The 17,163-nt window shown below is 44.1% G+C and overlaps 1 protein-coding gene across 1 annotated transcript in view; it reads right to left on the reverse strand.

Moving 5' to 3' along the window:
* Positions 1–6,991, reverse strand: part of GUCY1A2 (guanylate cyclase 1 soluble subunit alpha 2) — a 398,286-nt gene extending 391,295 nt beyond the window's left edge. The window contains exon 1 of the mRNA XM_073662188.1: positions 6,382–6,991. Within this exon, the coding sequence (XP_073518289.1) occupies positions 6,382–6,624 (243 nt within the window). The 5' untranslated portion in view covers positions 6,625–6,991. The remainder of the gene's footprint in view (positions 1–6,381) is intronic.
* Between the last annotated feature and the right edge of the window lie 10,172 nt (positions 6,992–17,163).

Here is a 17,163-nt window from a genome sequence, read left to right on the forward strand (position 1 = left end):
TATCAGAAGATCTGCGGTCGGGGCGGGCATTGCTGTACGAGCATGGACCATATAATGCGGCTGTGTTAATCCAGTCTATGACAAATAAAAAAATTGTAATTAAGATAGCAAAATAGGCAGAATTTTTTTTTAATATTTGAAAAGGAAAAAACTAAAATTGCACAAATTTATTTTATTAGAGCTTAAATCTATAATTTAAAAGACACCTCTCCTTTTTTAAAGTGATCATTATACAGTAAAAAAATACCTGCCAATATAATTCTCCAGGTAAGTACAATCACGAGGATAGCAAACATGTATAGGTCTGTTTTTTTTTTTTTAAAAAAAAAGGGAAATATGAAAAAAAAAATCCCTTGTGTCACCTTATTCCAAGATCCGTAACGTGTCCAGTGTTTGGTTGATGGGGCTGTGTGAGGGCTAGTTTATTGCACCCTGAGTCGACTTTTTTTATTGATACCATTTTGGGGTACATATGATGTTTTGATCATCTCTCATTGCATTTTATTGTGGTGTTGCGGCGGCTAAAAAACCAAAAAACAATTCTAGCGTTTTGGGTTTTTTTTTATTATGAAGTTTACAGATGAATTAATTTCATATTTTGACAGATCAGACTTTTACGGGTGTAATTATGCCAAATATGGGTATTTTTTTTATTTTAAGTTTTAATTTTTTTTTTTTAATCGGTGATTTGAACGAAGCCCAAAACACAAATCATAGTGTCCCACGAAGACAAACCAGAAGCTGGCGTTCCAGGGAGGACCATCATGACAAGCATGGGGGTCTTCAGCAGACCCTGGGCCATCGAGGCAACCCTTCAGCACCTTGCGATCATGTCATAGGTGTGCGGATGGGCTGATAGAAAAGCGTGACCCCCTGCTTTTGCGTTGTAAATGCCACTGTCAGCAATTGACAGTGACATTTAACAGGTTAATAGCTGTGGGTGGATAACGACAGATGATGCCTGAATATCACAGCCATCATCTGCCGGGAAATATGTCAGCCTGCATTAAAGTCAGGGAGCCGCAATAGGACATAAGTATGTGCCATATTACTGCAAGGGGTTAAAAAGCCTTGCTGCTTCCAACAGGTGGCACTAGAGTTCCTCTCCTCTTTCTCTCTGATGAGGCAATTTGCACATAATATAAGAAGAAATCAGTACTGAGCTTCCAGGATCCACTAGAAAGGGTCGGTCTACACCTACTAGGGCTGTTTGAGATTAGAAAGCAGAAAGTCTGCTTTTTTTTTTTTGCTTAAATTAGCACCACCTTGTGCACAGCCTGTGCCTGGTACTGCAGATTAACTTAAAAAAATTGTCTGAGCTGGCCAGGACTTGCGAAAAAATACCAAAATTCACAAAATATTTGTGCAACTACAATTTACACAACAATTTTGCAACTGTTCAAACAGACATCAGAACACAGGGGAAAACTGATTCATTTAATTGGGGGCTATGTTTTAAGTGGAGATGCCCTCCTGACCATTCATTGTCCATGGGACTACCGAGTGCAATGATCCGCTATTTTTAGAAGTCCTATAGACAAAGAATAGAGCGGAGGTTGAGCTTGTACAACTGTGCTCCATTAAAAGGGAATCTGTCACCAGGTTTTTGCTACCCCATTTGTGAACAGTATTATATAGGGGCAGAGACCCTGATTCCAGCAATATGTCACTTACTAAGCTGCTTGCTGCAGTATTGATAAAATCCCTGTTTTATCTGCTGCAGATCTACTAGTTCTCTGAATGCTGAGCTCTGTATAACCCCGCCCACACCACTGATTGGCTGCTCTCTGTGGACACTGTGCATAGGCAGAAAGCTGCCAATGAGTGGTGGGGGGGTGGGGTTATAAAGAGCTAATGAATATGGAGGACTACCTGGCAGCATGTAAGTCCTCTGCTGCTGATAAAACAGTGAATTTATCAAGACTACACCAAGCAGCCCAGTGACACATCGCTGGAATCAGGGTCTCTGTCCCTACATTATGCTGCTCTCAGATTAGGTAGAAAAAAAACTACTGATAGGATCCCTTCAAGCTTCACTGAGAATCCCAGCAGTTGGACCCCAAGAATCAGCAAGTTATCCCCTGTCCTTTGCTTAGGGATCAGCTTGCTGTTGTGGGAATGAAGCTTAAGTAAAGAGATTTGCCCCAAATTACTGATATTAGAAGCCTGAGTTTGTGCATCGGGGTCTAAATTTACTATTATAATACTATACTATTAAACTTACTATGTGGACAAGATATACATATGTGTGTATATATACTGTATATATACAGGGTGGGTGGTCCAAAAGTAGGTGGACGGAAAGTGTAATAAGGTTATGAAGGGGGAGATTTATCAAACATGGTGTAAAGTGAAACTGGCTCAGTTGCCCTTAGCAACCAATCAGATTCCACTTTTCATTCCTCACAGACTCTTTGGAAAATGAAAGGTGGAATCTGATTGGTTGCTAAAGGCAACTGAGCCTGTTTCACAGATCTAGTTTTCACAGATAGATCTCCCCCAAATCTGTTTTCTTTTCAGATAATTCAGATAACACATAATGGCAAATCATTTAAATACAGATCAAAGAAAATGGATTTTAACAGATTCTTGGAAATCTCAAAATGCTGAAACATTTGGTACTCAAGCCCCAAAGAGACCAACCATTTACCGCATTCGTGACAAATTCAATGCCACTGGCTCAATCCTTAATGCTCCAAAAACTGTTCGACCCAAAACAGTCTGTACAGAAGATAATAACTTGTTGCTGAAACATTTGTTCAGAGTCCAAAAAAGTCCACAGAAGAGCCTCTTTGGAATTGGGAATTTCACGAGCTTCTATCATGCGAATCCTGAAATCTATTGGGTGGAAAGCTTATCGTCCACGTCTAATTCATGGTTTATTGGAGGATGATCCAGACAGGCGGCTGCAATTTAGTGTTTGATAAATCTCCCCCTTCATAACCTTATTACACTTTCTGTCCACCTACTTTTGGACCACCCTATATATATCTATATACAGTACAGACCAAAAGTTTGGACGCACCCTCTCATTTAAAGATTTTTCTGTATTTTCATGACTATGAAAATTGTACATTCACACTGAAGGCATCAAAACTATGAATTAACACATGTGGAATTATATACTTAACAAAAAAGTGTGAAACAACTGAAAATATGTCTTATATTCTAGGTTCTTCAAAGTAGCTACCTATTGCTTTGATGACTGCTTTGCACACTCTTGGCATTCTCTTGATGAGCTTCAAGAGGTAGTCACCGGAAATGGTCTTCCAACAATCTTGAAGGAGTTCCCAGAGATGCTTAGCACTTGTTGGCCCTTTTTTCTTTTTGGCGTAGAACCCCATCTCTCTCTTTCTTGGTCAAATAGCCCTTACACAGCCTGGAGGTGTGTTTGGGGTCATTGTCCTGTTGAAAAATAAATGATGGTCCAACTAAACGCAAACAGGATGGAATAGCATGCCGCTGCAAGATGCTGTGGTAGCCATGCTGGTTCAGTATGCCTTCAATTTTGAATAAATCCCGAACAGTGTCACCAGCAAAGCACCCCCACACCATCACACCTCCTCCTCCATGCTTCACGGTGGGAACCAGGCATGTAGAGTCCATCCGTTCACCTTTTCTGCGTCGCACAAAGACATGGTGGTTGGAACCAAAGATCTCAAATTTGGACTCATCAGACCAAAGCACAGATTTCCACTGGTCTAATGTCCATTCCTTGTGTTCTTTAGCCCAAACAAGTCTCTTCTGCTTGTTGCCTGTCCTTAGCAGTGGTTTCCTAGCAGCTATTTTACCATGAAGGACTGCTGCACAAAGTCTCCTCTCAACAGTTGTTGTAGAGATGTGTCTGCTGATAGAACTCTGTGGGGCATTGACCTGGTCTCTAATCTGAGCTGCTGTTAACCTGCGATTTCTGAGGCTGGTGACTCAGATAAACTCATCCTCAGAAGCAGAGGTGACTCTTGGTCTTCCTTTCCTGGGGCGGTCCTCATGTGAGCCAGTTTCTTTGTAGCGCTTGATGGTTTTTGCAACTGCACTTGGGGACACTTTCAAAGTTTTCCCAATTTTTCGCACTGACTGACCTTCATTTCTTAAAGTAATGATGGCCACTCGTTTTTCTTTACTTAGCTGCTTTTTTCTTGCCATAATACAAATTCTAACAGTCTATTCAGTAGGACTATCAGCTGTGTATCCACCAGACTTCTGAACAACACAACTGATGGTCCCAACCCCATTTATAAGGCAAGAAATCCCACTTATTAAACCTGACAGGGCACACCTGTGAAGTGAAAACCATTTCCGGTGACTACCTCTTGAAGCTCATCAAGAGTGTGCAAAGCAGTCATCAAAGCAAAAGGTGGCTACTTTGAAGAAACTAGAATATAAGACATATTTTCAGTTGTTTCACACTTTTTTGTTAAGTATATAATTACACATGTGTTAATTCATAGTTTTGATGCCTTCAGTGTGAATGTACAATTTTCATACTCAGGAACATACAGAAAAATCTTTAAATGAGAAGGTGTGTCCAAACTTTTGGTCTGTACTGTATATATGTAGATATATATATATATATATATATATATATATATATATATATATATATATATATATATATGTGTGTGTGCTATATCAACCTTCATGGTAAAATTCTGTGTATATAGCCTGAAAATTTCCTATACAAGCGATTAATAAATCCTCCATAACCCACATAAACACAATAATAAAAAAAAATAAGTGCACCATTTTGGTCACACTGACTTCCTGAGATTGGGATTCTATGAATTACTCACACACACGTCCAGTGATCACACTGGTTCCTAGATAATTACAACAGTATTTGGAATCTCCAATATGGCTGCTATAAGAAAATCACTTTATTAAATATTGCAACTGAGAAACAATTAAATGGGTTTGTCCACTGTGAAAGATAATGTTTTGGCCCAAAAATAAGTCATTGAGACCCCCAGCAAACAGCTGCCACCTGCAAAGTAATATGGAAGCAAGTGTTCGATTTCCTTGCAGCACCCCCTCAGGAGAAAAGTTGAATTACATTGTGCTGATTATTGAAATCAAAAGCTGGTCTGTTTAGCACAGGGATATGCGAGGTCCTCAAAAAAAAGAGACACTCGTTATAAAAGCTCTCTACTCCTGCTAATTAAAGGAGGTTACAACCCCTTTAATATACAGTTTATATATACAGTACATATATCAATAAGTTCTGACCTCCACCTGACATCAATCTATTGGTTTACCAGTTTCTATCATGACAGTCCAATGCAGACCAATGGAGGTTGGTTCTTAAATTAGGGTTAAACATCTGCAACCTACAGGTCTCCTCCATCTGTTGAGAAACTACAACTTCTGCAATGCTGGGAGTTGTAGTTTTGCCACAGCTGGATGAAGAAGCTTTGGACCCAGAATGTTTTATTTAGGACTACACAATGAGTAATTCTAGTTTTTACCATCCGAGTTAATTTTAATTGCATTTATGGGTTAATTAAGTATGTATCAAGGCGGGAATTTTGAGGTCTCTCTCTGCCCACCCGATGTTTTTGTAGGTCACTGTGCCATTAATTGCCATTAATTAGCATGTAGAGTTGGGCGAGGGTGACATTAAATATAGGCTGCAGATGACAACGTGGCGCTCTCTCTATAATGAGCCAGGCTCTTTCCCTACATTATCCTCCCTTTATCTCTCATTTTCATCCTCTGTGAAGACAAAAGGGGGGATGTGAGTGGCGGTCCTTCTCCTTCTCTATCATGCCATCCCTTGTTTGCATCCTACACACCCACAGATTGCCTGCTCCTTAAGATCCACAGCCATATGCTGGGCAGAAATAGCCCCCCGGTAATAGTGGAGCGCGGCGTCCCCCCTGCCATCGGGTCCGGGCATTACATTCCTTATATAATATATATACTATATACCATAGCAACACAGCAGAGTCTATTTCTGGCACTGCATCTTATATATTGGCTAGGGTTACTATGGCAATGAAGAATCCATACAGCAACCCTGATCCTATAAGTGCACATATGGCCGCACTCGTACATGTAGCGGGTACAAGGCGGCACAATACCCTGCACTCCATATAGACATGTAGTATGGAGCCGGTGTTACTACATGGATGTATCGCTGTATAGATGGAGAATGCCAGCACGGGTTACATCTTTGCCCACAATGTGTGACTGGCACTAATGATCAGCATATGTCTAATGACAGGCTGGCCAAGTGTCACTCATCGGCGCTAAGTGCCTGCCATTCATTGGAGGAGCAGTCTGTGTGAAGGAATCTCCTTCATTAATCCTCTCCTGCCACCACCGGCAGTGCCAGGTGCCAGCAATCACCTCTGCACCCCTTCCCCCCCAGTCCCTCACATTTACCGTGGGAGAAGTCAGTTTCCTGATGCTCTCTCCCAAGGAGTCCAGGTTCACCCGTCTCCTCCTGGTGGCTCTCCGGGGGCCAGGGACCGGTTGTGGGTGCTGATCCTGAGAGCCGGTGGGGCTTTTGCTCCCATTCCAGCACATCCGAGCTAGGGGGCATTCTGGCTCTTCCTCCGGGCTGGTCTCGGTGTAGTCAGATCCCAGCGAGCTGAAGGATTCCGATGAGATCTTCCTCCTGGACATGCTGAGGCTTGGGAACACACCATGAGACGCTGCGCTATGTCAGGCTAGGAGTGGAGGGCATGCTGTGGTCCTGGTCCAGCCTGTGGGTTATATACAGATGTAGTCCGTGTGCGTATCTGCCTCTCACCACCCCCCGTGCTTCCCTTTTGTCCCCCTCTCCTTTTGTGCAGGCAGCGCAGCTCCGTGCTGTGTGTGGCTCTCGCCGCTTCTCTTTCCCTCTGTGTTTTGAACGCTGATGCTCTTCCCTCGCTCTTAATTTTTCTCTCTCTTCCTTCCCAGGCTGCTGCATTTCTCCAGCGCTCCAGTCATCGTCACGTGCTCCTGCCCCTGTCACCAGCATGACACACTTTACCAGAACTCGGGGAGCCCCTCTAGGTCTGCGGCTTTCCAGATGCCGAAGAAACAAGAATCAAATTACTTCTGGATGAAAATAAACTTGCCATTTATTCGCATCTCATACATGGCGTATTTTATTAATAATAGCTTTATTTCTATAGCGCCAACATATTCTGCAGCACTTTACAATTAAGCAGAGACGTGTACAGACAATGAGACATTACTGAGTAACAGACAGTTTACCAGTTACAGGAGGAGTGAGGGTCCCGCTGCTCACAAGCTACAATCTATAAGGAAATAGGATGGACACAATGGGTAAAAAGTGCTTGTCGTATATTGTCCGGCCATCATTCTAATAAATAGGGGGCTTTAAATAAAGCTGCATGATCCGGTCATCAGCCAGTATCTAAGTACAGTTACTAAGTGCTATTAGGTGCATGGAGGATGTGGAGACTGAGCAATAGAAGGGAACATATTCAGAGGAAAATTTAGAAAGAGGGAACAGGGAAGAGTTAGGTTAGTGAAGTGAGGTGATAGGCCTGTCTAAAGAGCTGTGTTTTTAAAGTTTGCTTAATAATGTGGGGGCTAGGTAGTAATTGGATTGTCCAGGGTAATGCATTCCAGAAAACTGTATTGGAGACGGAAGTGAGAGGTTCAGATTATTGAAGATGTTAGTCTTAGATCATTAGTGGAGCGGTGAGGATGACAGAGTGTTAGACAGAGATGAGGGAGGAGATGTAGGGGTGTGCAGAACTTTTGAGAGCTTTGTGGGTGAGAGAGATAAGTTTGTATTGTATTCTATAGCGGATGGTTAATCAGTGCAATGACTGGCACAAGGTGGAGGCATCGGTGAAGTGACTGGACAGAAATACAATCCTGGCTGCTACATTCAGGACGGATTGGAGAGGGGAGAGTTTAGTAAGAGGGAGACCGATCAACAGGGAGTTGCAGTAGTCCAGACGAGAATGAATAAGAGCGACAGTAAGAGTTTGTTTGAGAAACGGTCGGATACTGGAGATGTTTTTAAGATGCAGGTGACATGAGCGAGTGATTGGATATAGGGAATAAAGGAAATTTCTGTGTCAAATTTGACCCCAAGGCAGTGAGCGTGCCACTTGGGTGCGTACGTATCAGGGGGCCCCAGTGGCATAACTTGCAGATTGTGGGACCAAATGTAATATCTCCAATGGGGCCCTCAATTATCGCAGATCTGTAGTAGTAATGGTGTTTTTATATGGGCCAAAATGATCTTATGTCCCCCCTTGGCTCCAGGGCCTAGTGGTGAATGCAACCCCTGCACCTGTTATAGCTAAACCCGCAGGGGAGATCCATAGCGAAAATCCAAATATGGTCCGTGGGAAGGGGTACCATTTAGCATTTTGCCCCCTTGCTCATGGGCCTCATAGCGGCAGCATGGCCTGCAGCCATTGGCACTGGTGTATCGCTAGATGCCGCAGAGCTGAATTTGCCATTTATAGAGATATTGTTATCGCATAAAGTCATGAGATATCACTAGATATAGCAGATCTGAATATCAAATTTAAAGAGGTATTTATATCTTTTATAGTGACAGTGTATTGCTAGGATATGCCATCATTTTCTGTTCCAAGTTTAACTTCTGGGACCCCCACTGATCTTGAGAATGAGGGGCCACAGCACAGATTTAGCACTACGTCCCTTCTAGGTACTAAACTGCAGAGATCCTTGTGGTCAGACCCCTACCACTCATAAAGTGACGACATATCCTAATAATATGCCATCATTTCATAAAATAAGAATATCCCTTTAACTCCGAGAGTTGTCACAAAACTCACAAATGTTAAAACTATACAGCCCAACAAGTTAAATGACACATTCAGCTCTGCTACATCTAGACATATGCCATTACTTTATGAGACGGGAATGCCGCTTTAGACACAATTCCCACATTTTAATACCAGGAGGGGTTGTGACAAATCGCAAACATGACACCAAAACATTTAGAAACTCAGCTCTGCTACATCTGTTATTTAACTTTGAATCTGACCACGTAAACATGATGAAGAAATGAATGAAAGCGCTGAATGACAATGACTCCTTACAGGTGTGATCTGCAGGCAGATATAGCAGAGCTGAGTATGCCATTGAATTCATTTAGATTGTATAGTTTGAGCATTGTGATCATTCTCGTTGGCAGGATGTAACACATGACAACCTGTACTACTACTTGTCAATCTCAGCTCTGCTACATCTGGTTGTATCACACTTTGCATCAGACCAAAGAAGCTTCTACAATTGCAGCAATGCGGTATAAGGAAATGACAATTCACAAGAAAATACAGATGTAGCAGAGATGAATTTGTCATAATTAATCTTTTTTGAACTTTATAGTTTGCGTTTCATGATAACGATCTTGCAGGAGATTTTCCAGCATTGGTAAATGTTACTCTGCTGCATCGGACAAACTCAGCTCTTCTACATTTAGTTTGCATGAAAGTCGAGCCTCTGCAGTCACATTACTGAGCTGTATGTACAGTTTAGGTATCATGATAACTTACTAAATTAAATAGGTTTCTACAAAATCGCAAGTTACCCCTATCCTATAAATAGGGGGTAACTTGCTGATCACTTGGGGTCTGACCACTGCGACCCCCTGGAGATACTGAGAACAGGGCTCTGGATAACTGTGCGCTGCTTTCTCCAGAAGTCCTATAGGCAAAGAATAGAGGTCAAACATGTGCAGCTCAGCCCAATTCAAGATGCAGCACTCATGATCCAGAACCCTGATGTTGGGATTGTCGGGGGGTCCCAGCTGTTGAGCAATCAGTTATCCCCTATCTTGTTTTTTTCTATGAGGGGGAATAACCAATTAAATCTATAGACATACCAACTTGTGCAGCCATATATGGGCCAAAGAGATAAGGGGGTACACTCCCACCTATGAAGCAGCCAGCAGCTCTTGCCAGACACATAATTGGGGGACCATATACCGTTCTCACACAGGGGTCTCATCTATCGGTTTTCACCCCTGGCTGCATTGTTTGGTTTACATGATCACTTAACTAAGGCAAAAGATTTTTTTTCCAAAAATCAAAAGTTATCCCCCGTACTTAGGACAGGGGATAACTTGCTGATCTTTGAGGTTCTGACTGGGGCCCCCACAGCGATGCTGACGACAGCGCTGGAAAATCTGGAAATCTGACTCTGTGGATCCTTTCCTGAATAGGGCAGAGGTGCACTTACTCGACCTCTGCTCCATTTATTGTGTATTGGACTGCCGGAGGAAGCCTAGTCCAAAGCAGTCCCGTCCAAAATTAACGGAGCAGTGGTCGAGAATGGGCACCTTCGCTCCAATCAAGACAGAGCTTTGCAGAGTGTCATTGTGCTAGTACCAGTTCTCAGGATTGTTGGTGGTCCCAGCAATCAGACCTTCAGCAATCAGCAAGTTATCCCTTCTCCCTACTTGCAATTTTGGACAAAACCCTTTAAGAAAAATCCATAGATGTCCTGTAGTTCTATATAAAGCCAGTCATATCATATACAAAGTGATATTGTGCTGGCTTATAGCAAATGATAAATCAGTTCTGCTACATCTGCCAAACTCATTACTGCTACATCTGACAAAATTGCAACCAAGTTAGAGAAATATGTTTTATTTTTTTTCACATTTCACCTTTTTTTTACCTATTATTACAGCATTAATTGGACTTTATAGCTGTCAGACTATCAGAAGGAAGGAAACCAGACTATACAGATTTTTCAGTTTTCATTGACTTCTATGGGGGAAACCGTTATCTGATGAAGTGTGGCACAATTTACCTTACTAATAAGGACACATAACAAATGCGAAAAATACTAAAATAAACTCTGAGAAATGAGAGTGTCAGGTGGAGGTACGATCTGCTATAGAATAACATTCGCGCCATATTATGGATCAGTAATAGTGTTGTATTTCATAAAAATTTGCATTTATTTGTAATAATAATAATGCAAAATAAAAAGCAACAATGTGACAAAAGCTGAGACACATGTAGCAGATAACATATCCCATAGTTATAGCACGGTGTATTGTGTCTAATGGCGCACTCGACTCTGCTACATCATTTTGGATACTTCCCCATATCTGTCACTCCTAATATGAAGCAATCGTCATTTAATGACATACCATCCCCCGTCATGTTGGCAGTGCCCACTGTGCCCCACACTGTATACACCAGTATATAGCGTACACTCATACAATAAACCCTCAGATACAATCTTATGTGTCTATGGTTACATAACCCGTGTATATCCATAGTCAGCAAATCCGTGCTGGGGGGAGACGTCGCCTCTGCTCCTGTACAATACCATCATCCGCCTCCATGTAAGTTCTCCAACATGAAAGTCTCTTAACCCTTTATGTTCTGTAGACTTCTTTGCATTAGGGGAAGATCTGATGCACACAGTCTGATCGCTGTGGGTCTGACCATTGGGATACACCCAAGAACAGGGCTCTGGATCCCGACAATGGGGCTCTGCAGAGCCTGGTCTTGATGCATATGCACCCCTGCTCCATTCAAGACACCCATTCTAGAGCCCCATTCTAGGAATCTCTGGGGGTCGGACCCCTTATGTTGTGTAAGTTATTTACTATCCTACGGGTGGGTTCTAACTTTCAATTCTTGGGTTACCCCTTTAAAAGATAAGACTATTAGTACTGTCAGCCACCACTAGAAGGAGCTAGCTGAAAATACATTGAGCTCAATAATTAGCCATTGTGCAATAGGCGTCCCCTTGTGGTGTTAGACTGGATTTCATCCAGGGGAATTGTAGTTGTGTATCAGAGAATCAGCTATAGACACCATATAACCAATAAATGTTAGTCTTCAGAATACCCCTTTAACTAGGACTTGCATTACATCGGTGCATTCCCACACAGAGTATTTATATTTACAGGGGTTTTCTAGTCTCAGAAAACCCTTCTCCCTTGCCATAGCTTGTTTGAAAATCACAAACTTCTTTATTCCCCCTCCACGGGTCCAGTGCATACTCTCCGTTGCTGCTCTCAGTGCCGGTTATTTTCTTCCGTGCTGAAGTCACGTCGACAGTGCTGCAGCCGATCAGTGAGCTCAGGGAATGCACTGAGTTTAATTGTTGGCAGCAGGGTTATACACGTGACATCAGCACTGCAGAAAATAATCAACATCGACAGCAGTGACACCGGACCCGGGGAGGGTAAGTAAAGCAAATATTGTTGTTGTTTTTTTTAAATAAACTGCACCCGGGGAGCAGGGGTATTCCGAAACTGGAAAAACCCTTCAATGGGGCTAATCCATGTGTTTCTAGGTAGGATCTGTATGTACACTGCTGATTGATCATTAATTAATGCTATGCTGCATATGTTGATACCAGAGTTAAAAAATGACACATTAGGTAGGGGCCAGTTACACATTTTGCATGGTGTCCCGAAGCGTCAGGTTAGTCCTAAATTTCTTTGCATCATCATAACTTTCAGTTATTTCCAGGGGAAAATCACATTTTAAAACACAGCAAGATAATGAGTTTTGCCTAATAACCTACACGGCTCTGCTACATCTGTCACTACTGAGTACAGGATGCACGGCATCCTCAGAACTGTGACTAGAAGACATTGTAGTCCGGCAATTAGCGGCGTCTGTCAACGCTGCAGTGTGACTGTATTCACTAGTTTGTCATATCGAGTGTATGACGTCTGGAGCACCCTAGTGGCCACACAGGACAGGCGCATGAGAATATACACACTGGCAGGTGCTGGATCATACACTGTGCAGATCCTACAGGATTTTACATGTTACCTTCTTAAAAGAATGCTCCATTTTCAGTATGTGTCCAGCTTGTTAAAAGACATAGGTCTGATATGTGAATTATTCCTGCTGTTCTGCACCTCTGTGTCCATCTCAAGCCTAGGAAGGGTACCTATTAGTGTTGAGTGAGTATGTCTCATTAACCCTTTCGGTGAGCACGCTTGGGTGCTCGCCGAGTATTTTGGTGTGCTTGGCATTTCTTTTACTGTCAAACAGGCAATCCCTGCATGTGTCACAGCTGTCTAACAGACGTGACACTTGCAGCCGCAGAGACAGTAAATGAAATGCAGAGTATGACAAAATACTTGGCGAACACCCAAGCATGCTCGCCGAAAGGGTTAATGAGACATACTCGCTCAACACTAGTACCTATCTAACAACAGAGGAGCCTCTGAAAACAATTGATAAAAAAAAGTTTTAAAACTGTAAAACTTTTCATGTGTTTCCTAAAACTAGAATACTCCTTTTAATATTGGATATAGTAACTGTGACAAGTGTAATATACTTCTCATGTGCATGGTACAGAGGGCATCAGCATACAAATAATTAATTTTAGTCAACAGTTTAAAGGGGTTTTCTGGACTTCACATGAATTTATGGACTGAAAAATACTGACACTATGCGATCTGCATAACAGAGGTCACGATGTGACGAACACTCATCAGCTTCTCTCAAAAGAATATTAAAAGATGTAGCTCTTCACAAAACATCCTTGATTGACATTCTGCAAATAATGGCATCCAATATAGAACCAATTTTCTCTTCTTCTGTTGTAATTATAACTAGCAGAGGAGGGATGTATCAATGTATAACTAGCAGAGAAGGGGATGTATCACTGTATAACTAGCAGAGGAGGAGATGTATCACTGTATAACTAGCAGAGGAGAGGATGTATCACTGTATAACCAGCAGAGAAGGGATGTATCACTGTATAACTAACAGAGGAGGAGATGTATCACTATATCACTAGCAGAGAAGAGGATGTGTCACTGTATAACTAGCAGAGGAGAGGATGTATCACTGTATAACTAGCAGAGGAGTGGATGTATCACTGTATAACTAGCAGAGGAGGAGATATATCACTGTATACCTAGCAGAGGAGGGGATGTATCACTGTATAACCAGCAGAGAAGGGGATGTATCACTGTATAACTAGCAGAGGAGGACATGTATCACTATATCACTAGCAGAGAAGGGGATGTATCACTATATAACTAGCAGAGAAGGGGATGTATCACTGTATAACTAGCAGAGAAGGGGATGTATCACTGTATAACTAGCAGAGAAGGGGATGTATCACTGTATAACTAGCAGAGAAGGGGATGTATCACTGTATAACTATCAGGGAAGGGGATGTATCACTGAATATCTTGCAGATGATTGGATGTGTTACTGTATAACCAGCATAGGAGGAGATGTATCACTATATAACCAGAAGAGAAGGGGATGTATCACTGTATAACTAGCAAAAAAGGGATGTATCACTATATGACTAGCAGAGGAGGAGATGTATCACTACATAACTAGCAGAGGAGTGTATGTATCACTATATAACTAGCAGAGGAGGGGATGTATCACTGTGAAAAAAAAATAAAATAAATTCAGCTCACCTGGTTCTCACATGCTCCTGGTACAGGGAAGCCTAGTAACGTGTGGTCTCACGTAGTAGAAACAGTATAAATGTAAGAAAAAATTTCCAATTTTATTTTTTTTATTGATAGAAAAATAGTTCAGATCAGTTCAGGTAATAAGATAAAAATTCAATGGATAAGTCACATCATAGGATCCAGCTACACGTTTCGAGCATGACACTATGCTCTTTGTCAAAGCTTTGACAAAGAGCATAGTGTCATGCTCGAAACGTGTAGCTGGATCCTATGATGTGATTTATCCATTGAATTTTTATCTTATTACCTGAACTGATCTGAACTATTTTTCTAATAAGAAAAAATAAATAAAAAAATTGGGGAAATTTTTTCCTGGAAGCCAGTTTTTTCTTACATTTATGATGTATCACTGTATAACTAGCAGAGGATGTATCACTGTATAACTAGCAGGGAAGGGGATGTATCACTGTATAACTAGCAGGGAAGGGGATGTATCACTGTATAACTAGCAGGGAAGGGGATGTATCACCAGGGGCGTACATAGAAATCATGGGGCCCCATAGCAAAAGTCCAAATTGGGCGCCCCCCCCCCCCATAAAAAATAATAATAAATTCTGCAGTGTAAGTAGAATCGCAGTATATAGGCACTTTCACAAAGGGCATAGCTCAACTTTTGAAGACAGGGAAATGAACATGTCTTGTGGCATGTGTAGCACCCTGAGGATTCGGCTGCTACAGGGGTATTGCACCTCAACCCAGAGGTGTGATATTCCACTCCCGGGTAAGGAAGGAGTGTGGAACTGAGCTCAGATAGACTGCATGCACTACATACATCCCATTCCAGAGGAGCAGGCCGACGGTACTCCCACTTAGAAATGTGCAGGTACAACCGAGCCTGTTCCTGGCTGGAGTGGGAGGGGGGTGGTACATCCCATGTAGTGTAGGGGCAGATAGGGGGAGCAGTCTGGGTAGTGATAGGAGCTCATTGGGTGCTGGTCACCTGAGCTCACACATAGAGGGATATATAAGGAGGGCACCAACTTAGATCAGGGTCAGACGCTGAGAACAAGTCAGCTGCAGAGAAGGAAACAGCAGCCCTGGAGAGAGAGAGAGGAGAAAGAAAGAGAAAGACCCAGAGGGGGAAGACTGAAGGGACCCAAGAACCCAAATTAGAGCACCGGGTGAGGAGTCAGCACAAGGGTACCGGAACCCAAGCTGGTGGGGGCAAAAACATCCCTAGCCAGAGACCGGAGGCTGTGGGCAGCATCTGCCACGGCCACCCACTACATCCACCCTGAAGGCATACCACATGGAGGGTCAGGGAACCTAAGGCCAAGGGTTGCCCAACAGAAGGCCCGAGGGAGCTGGACCTAGGTGGATCACTGGTGGGGACGGCTGAAGAAAGGACAGAGGGAGAGCTCAGGGCCACGCTCCGGACTTGTTTGGGGGTTGGCCGGATCCAGGACCTGGTGGACGCAGCACGGCTCGGGTGGTCACTAACAGCTGGAGTGACCGAAACATCAGCAGTAAGTAAACTCCCTTAACTGCACAACCCGAGTCTGTCTTCATTGCCGGCTGCACCGCACCACCACAACCCCCATCCTCTGCGCCTGTCCCCTCTGAGGCTATACCCCTCCCGTTGGGGGTTATCCCACCAAGCTGCACATCCACCATCAGCCTCAGCGGACCCTGCTGCAGCGGCGGCCACAGTGACCGCATTACAACGGGTGGCGTAGTCGACACAAAAGAACTCTTATAACATCAGTAAGGACTGCCACATAACACATAGCTTGACGCCCTGGGCACGGGACCGGGTCACAGCCGCTCGGAGACTACAACCCCCCATCTGATCCGGTGCCGGGTATTCCCCTCAAAAAAGGAATATGTCCCAGGGGGCGCGTCAACTTTGGCGTAGTCGGCAGGATTACGTGCCCGCAACACCCGGGTACTGCGTGCCTGAAGGAAAGTGCAAGTTTACCTCAGAAAGAAGTCTCCCGCCGGTTCCGGAGGGTCCACGCCATCGGACTCCATCACCAGTCGTTTCCCGCCGATTGTCCGCCATTTCCAGCTTGTTCCCGCCATCTGCAGAGTTTCCCGCCACTGGGCGACGCTTCCCGCCAAAACCGCAGATTTCCCGCCTTGGAAGAGCAGCGGACGCCATTATGGGCGTGCCAAAGGAGGGCAAGAGGCCACATCCCATCGTGGGCCGGGACAGAAAATGGCGCCAAAAGTGGAAACCGCCCCCACCAACGGAGACTGTGATGCTGGAGGTGTCTGTCAGCGTGAAAGAACTCCCCCTGGAGCTGACAGTCACCGAGTTATCCCGGGACCGCCCTCGAAGTGGGAGGAGACGAAAGAAAAGAGAAAAGATGGGTGTCGCTTGGAGCAGTCTAGAACGAGCGCACCCGGAGGCAAGGTGTCCAGAGCGAGAGCACCCGGAGTCGAGGAGAGGAAGAGTAGACCCGGGAATGAAGCGGCAGCAGCGCAGCACCGGCCCGCTGGCCAGGAGCCTGCTGGAAGAAGAAAGAGGAGAGCAGAGCAGCACCGACCCGATGGTCAGGAGCCTGCTGGAGTCAACAACCCCGCTAGGCTTAGCGGAGATCCTGGCGCAGCTTCCCCGAGATCGGGAGTGCGCGCGGAGTGCCCTGGAGGGCCTCGCGGGAAGGATGGCCCGAGTGCAGAGGGAGATCCTGGCGGAGTGGGGCCGGGAGATGGCCCAGCAAGCTGGAACCCGTCCACGGAACCCGCTCCCTTGGAAGAAGACACCGACTGCCTCTGCGGATGACGCGGGAGGA

Source organism: Phyllobates terribilis, unplaced genomic scaffold (assembly GCF_046119375.1).
Source record: "Phyllobates terribilis strain yellow unplaced genomic scaffold, ASM4611937v1 Scaffold_2__4_contigs__length_985480577, whole genome shotgun sequence".
Taxonomy (NCBI): domain Eukaryota; kingdom Metazoa; phylum Chordata; class Amphibia; order Anura; family Dendrobatidae; genus Phyllobates; species Phyllobates terribilis.